The sequence below is a fragment of the Brachionichthys hirsutus genome, chromosome 7, assembly GCF_040956055.1.
Source record: "Brachionichthys hirsutus isolate HB-005 chromosome 7, CSIRO-AGI_Bhir_v1, whole genome shotgun sequence".
NCBI classification, from domain to species: Eukaryota; Metazoa; Chordata; class Actinopteri; order Lophiiformes; family Brachionichthyidae; genus Brachionichthys; species Brachionichthys hirsutus.
The window spans coordinates 1,130,115-1,133,594 of NC_090903.1; the positions used below are offsets into that span (position 1 = coordinate 1,130,115).

Below are 3,480 nucleotides of genomic sequence, written 5' to 3' on the forward strand. Positions count from 1 at the left end.
GAAAAGCCTCTGAAAATGATTAATTGTGTGCACGCACATCTTGTGACCGTTCCCCCTGCTTGACGTCAAGCCGAGAGCGATTTCTTCCAGACGTGTTTCAGGAGGTGATTACGGACCTACCAAAACTACGAAGGATTGACTGGATGCTTTGTTTTGCTGTTTTCGGGTTGATCAGGACCCAAAATCACCAGAATAGTGTAGAAACATGGGAAAGAGAGTTTTTCATAATATGTCCCCTTTAAAGTCTATTTTAAAATATGAATGTTTTAAACTATGAATTTTGCAGTACCCCCCCTCCCCCACGACTGCCCTTACAGTGTCCCTTATTTCCTAAAGTTGGCAACCCTAGCTACCCTCAATGAATTCCAAATTCTGTCCATGTAGTTAGCAAACTCATTTGCAACCATTTGGACTTTGTGCACCTGATAGTCTGTAATTTCCTCTAAGTACCTGAGAAGGGGGATTCCTTGTGGAACAAAAGAGGAGGCGGAGGGACTTTGTGTCATGAACTGAGATCTGGACCCACAATGCAGACAAGACAGAATGGCTGGTAGTAAAAACCAAAGGGTTTATTCATTGAAAGTTGGGGTGGCTGCGTCTTGAGGTGTCCAGAGTTTATCCAGGCGAGTCGGCAGCACGGAGTGAGGCTGGTTCAGGTGGGGTTAGGGTTAGGGTTAGGGTGGTGTGCAGGTGAATGGTGACTCCGGCTCCGCCCAGCTCCACACCAACGCACACCAAGGGTAGAGAAACAAAAGCAAACAAAAACACTGGGATCGGGACACTGTGGATCTCAGAATGCTGGCTCCATTACTGCAAGCACGACTGGAGGCTAATTGGTGCTGATCGCTCTCTATCTGGCAACAGCAAGCCCGATAGTCCTGGCTCAGCTTCGGGCTCAGCACTTTCCTGCCAGGCGGTGGCTGGTTTGACTTCCTCGACAGTGTCATCAGTTCCTCTGACCTCCGTCACCCTCTTCCTGTGCTCAGCCCAGTGAAAGCAAGTCGTACAGTAAGACACAACAATCACATTTATGAATGACACCAGGATATAATGGAGACAAAAACAAGAACCACAAAGAACTGCAGCAGAACGGGAAGCAGGTGGGATAAACCCTGATGCAGCACCAGCAGTCATCCAGCCGGGGAGGGGGGGGCAGGCCTACGCATTTCTCTGCCCGGGCTCAATGTACTCCAGGCCCAGATGGGCAAAGATGTCCTGTTCAGTCGTAGCTGCCAAGAATTGTTTCTGGAGAGACAAACAGGGAGACAGACGGCAACCTGAGCTTTGACGCCAGCACACACGCGTATCCTAACTTTTATGTTTCGAGATGTTAATGCATGTTCTCGTCTGTCGTCATTTTAGTTTTTTATTCACCCAGGGTGTCATTTCACGAGTCGGCAGGTGAGTGCTCTTTCTGTGAAAGCTCTATTCCCTGCTGGCTGCCGACTGGCCGCGTGACGGGCACTGATGCCAGAGGTCTGATGCACCCTGGAGAAACAAAGTGAGGCCTGGGAATCGGACACATCCTCTCTTCAGGCGTTACAATGGACTTGACACGTGAAGAAATGGCAGGGGGGGGGGGGGGGCTAAAAATGCTTCTTCTACCCTTAATTACAGTCTATTTTTCAGCTGTTCCCTCCCCTCCACTGGCCAACAGCTGTCAGTGCGACTCTTTTTCGTTGATGCTGTCATTGTTAATCTGATTAGATCCTGTTTCTCCGTGATATTATTGAATGACTCCAAGCTGTTCTTTTGGCATTCCCACTGCATCCCACACATCAGCTTAAACAAAAGAGGACATTTAAAATATGCATGTCCCACTGTGCATCTATGCTGAGTTACCTCTCTGCAATCATTTCAAAATGTTCAAACCAGTGTGATCAAAACAAATCCCTTTTTTGAATGGCTGGGAACAAATAAACGATGTGGAGGCTTTCATGATGCTGAGTGGGAGCTCCCTCTGAGCAGAACCGGGTCTCTGAATCAGAATGAATCCGGGCCGACGCCCAGACCTGGGCAGAGAATCAGAGTATTCCAGCCATGCAGAGGAGATCCTCATTACGGGACCTGCACATGCACGGGGGGCCAATCAGTGAGAGATAAGAAGCTTTGACCAAAGCAGAAGGCCCCCCCTCATTAAGGGTCCCAGATTACACCCTTTTTACACAAGTTAACAGAATATCTGTGACAGCCTTGGGTCCAAACGTCAAACAGATGAGACGTCCCTCATTCCTGTCTCAAACAGATGCTGCAGGACAGCGTCCCTCATTTCTGTCTCAAACAGATGCTGCAGGACAGCGTCCCTCATTTCTGTCTCACACAGATGCTGCAGGACAGCGTCCCTCATTCCTGTCTCTAACAGATGCTGCAGGACAGCGTCCCACTTTTCTGTCTCAAACAGATGCTGCAGGACAGCGTCCCTCATTTCTGTCTCAAACAGATGCTGCAGGACAGCGTCCCTCATTCCTGTCTCAAACAGATGCTGCAGGACAGCGTCCCTCATTTCTGTCTCAAACAGATGCTGCAGGACAGCGTCCCTCATTCCTGTCTCAAACAGATGCTGCAGGACAGCGTCCCTCATTCCTGTCTCAAACAGATGCTGCAGGACAGCGTCCCTCATTCCTGTCTCACACAGATGCTGCAGGACAGCGTCCCTCATTCCTGTCTCACACAGATGCTGATAGATAACTATCCTACCTACGGTTTTCAGTGTTGATTATACCGTATAACGTTCAAGGCCTTTACAGGATGCTGAAGTTTGGAAGTTAGCAGTGGCGTCGTTAGGCCTATTTTAGGGGGGCTTCATTCAATTGTGATTCACTCAAGAAGTTCTCACATTTAGGACACATTTAAATCTGAACTCAAGCTATCATCCTACCCACAGAAGGGAAAAGTAACTCTCTTTTCACTGTGTCTGGGTTCTATTCAGTGCGTGAACCTGCAGGTTCCTCCAGGTTCTGCAGGTTCATCCATGTTCTGCAGGTCTCTGCACCTGATTTAGGGAGGTTGTGGGCGTGGCTCAGCCCCCCTAAAATATTCTTAAGCCCCCCAAATAATTTTGGGTTGTTTTATAAAAAAAAAAGAAGATTTTTTTGTTTTTTTGTTCAGTGACCAAAAAATGCGGACATATTCTATTAAAGCCGCCAGAATATATGTTTAAAGACATGTAACCTGTCATTATTGACTTAAATCTGATCATGGATCTGTTTCCCCACAGTGAAAAGAGAGTTACTTTTCCCTTCTGTGGGTAGGATGATAGCTTGAGTTCAGATTTAAATGTGTCCTAAATGTGAGAACTTATTGAGTGAATCACAATTGAATGAACTTCAACACTCCAGCCTGAAAACAGAGGAGGTTCTGGTGGACAGAAACAGAGGAGGTTCTGGTGGGCAGAAAACAGAGGAGGTTCTGGTGGGCAGAAAACAGAGGAGGTTCTGGTGACCAGAAACAGAGGCTGGATGTTCTCCCAAAGATATATTG

General features: G+C 47.6%; 1 protein-coding gene across 1 annotated transcript in view; it reads right to left on the bottom strand.

Moving 5' to 3' along the window:
• Positions 1-572: 572 nt before the first annotated feature.
• dntt (deoxynucleotidyltransferase, terminal) overlaps positions 573-3,480 on the bottom strand; it is a 37,784-nt gene continuing 34,876 nt past the window's right edge. Inside the window, exon 11 of the mRNA XM_068741136.1 lies at positions 573-1,245. Within this exon, the coding sequence (XP_068597237.1) occupies positions 1,159-1,245 (87 nt within the window). The 3' untranslated portion in view covers positions 573-1,158. The remainder of the gene's footprint in view (positions 1,246-3,480) is intronic.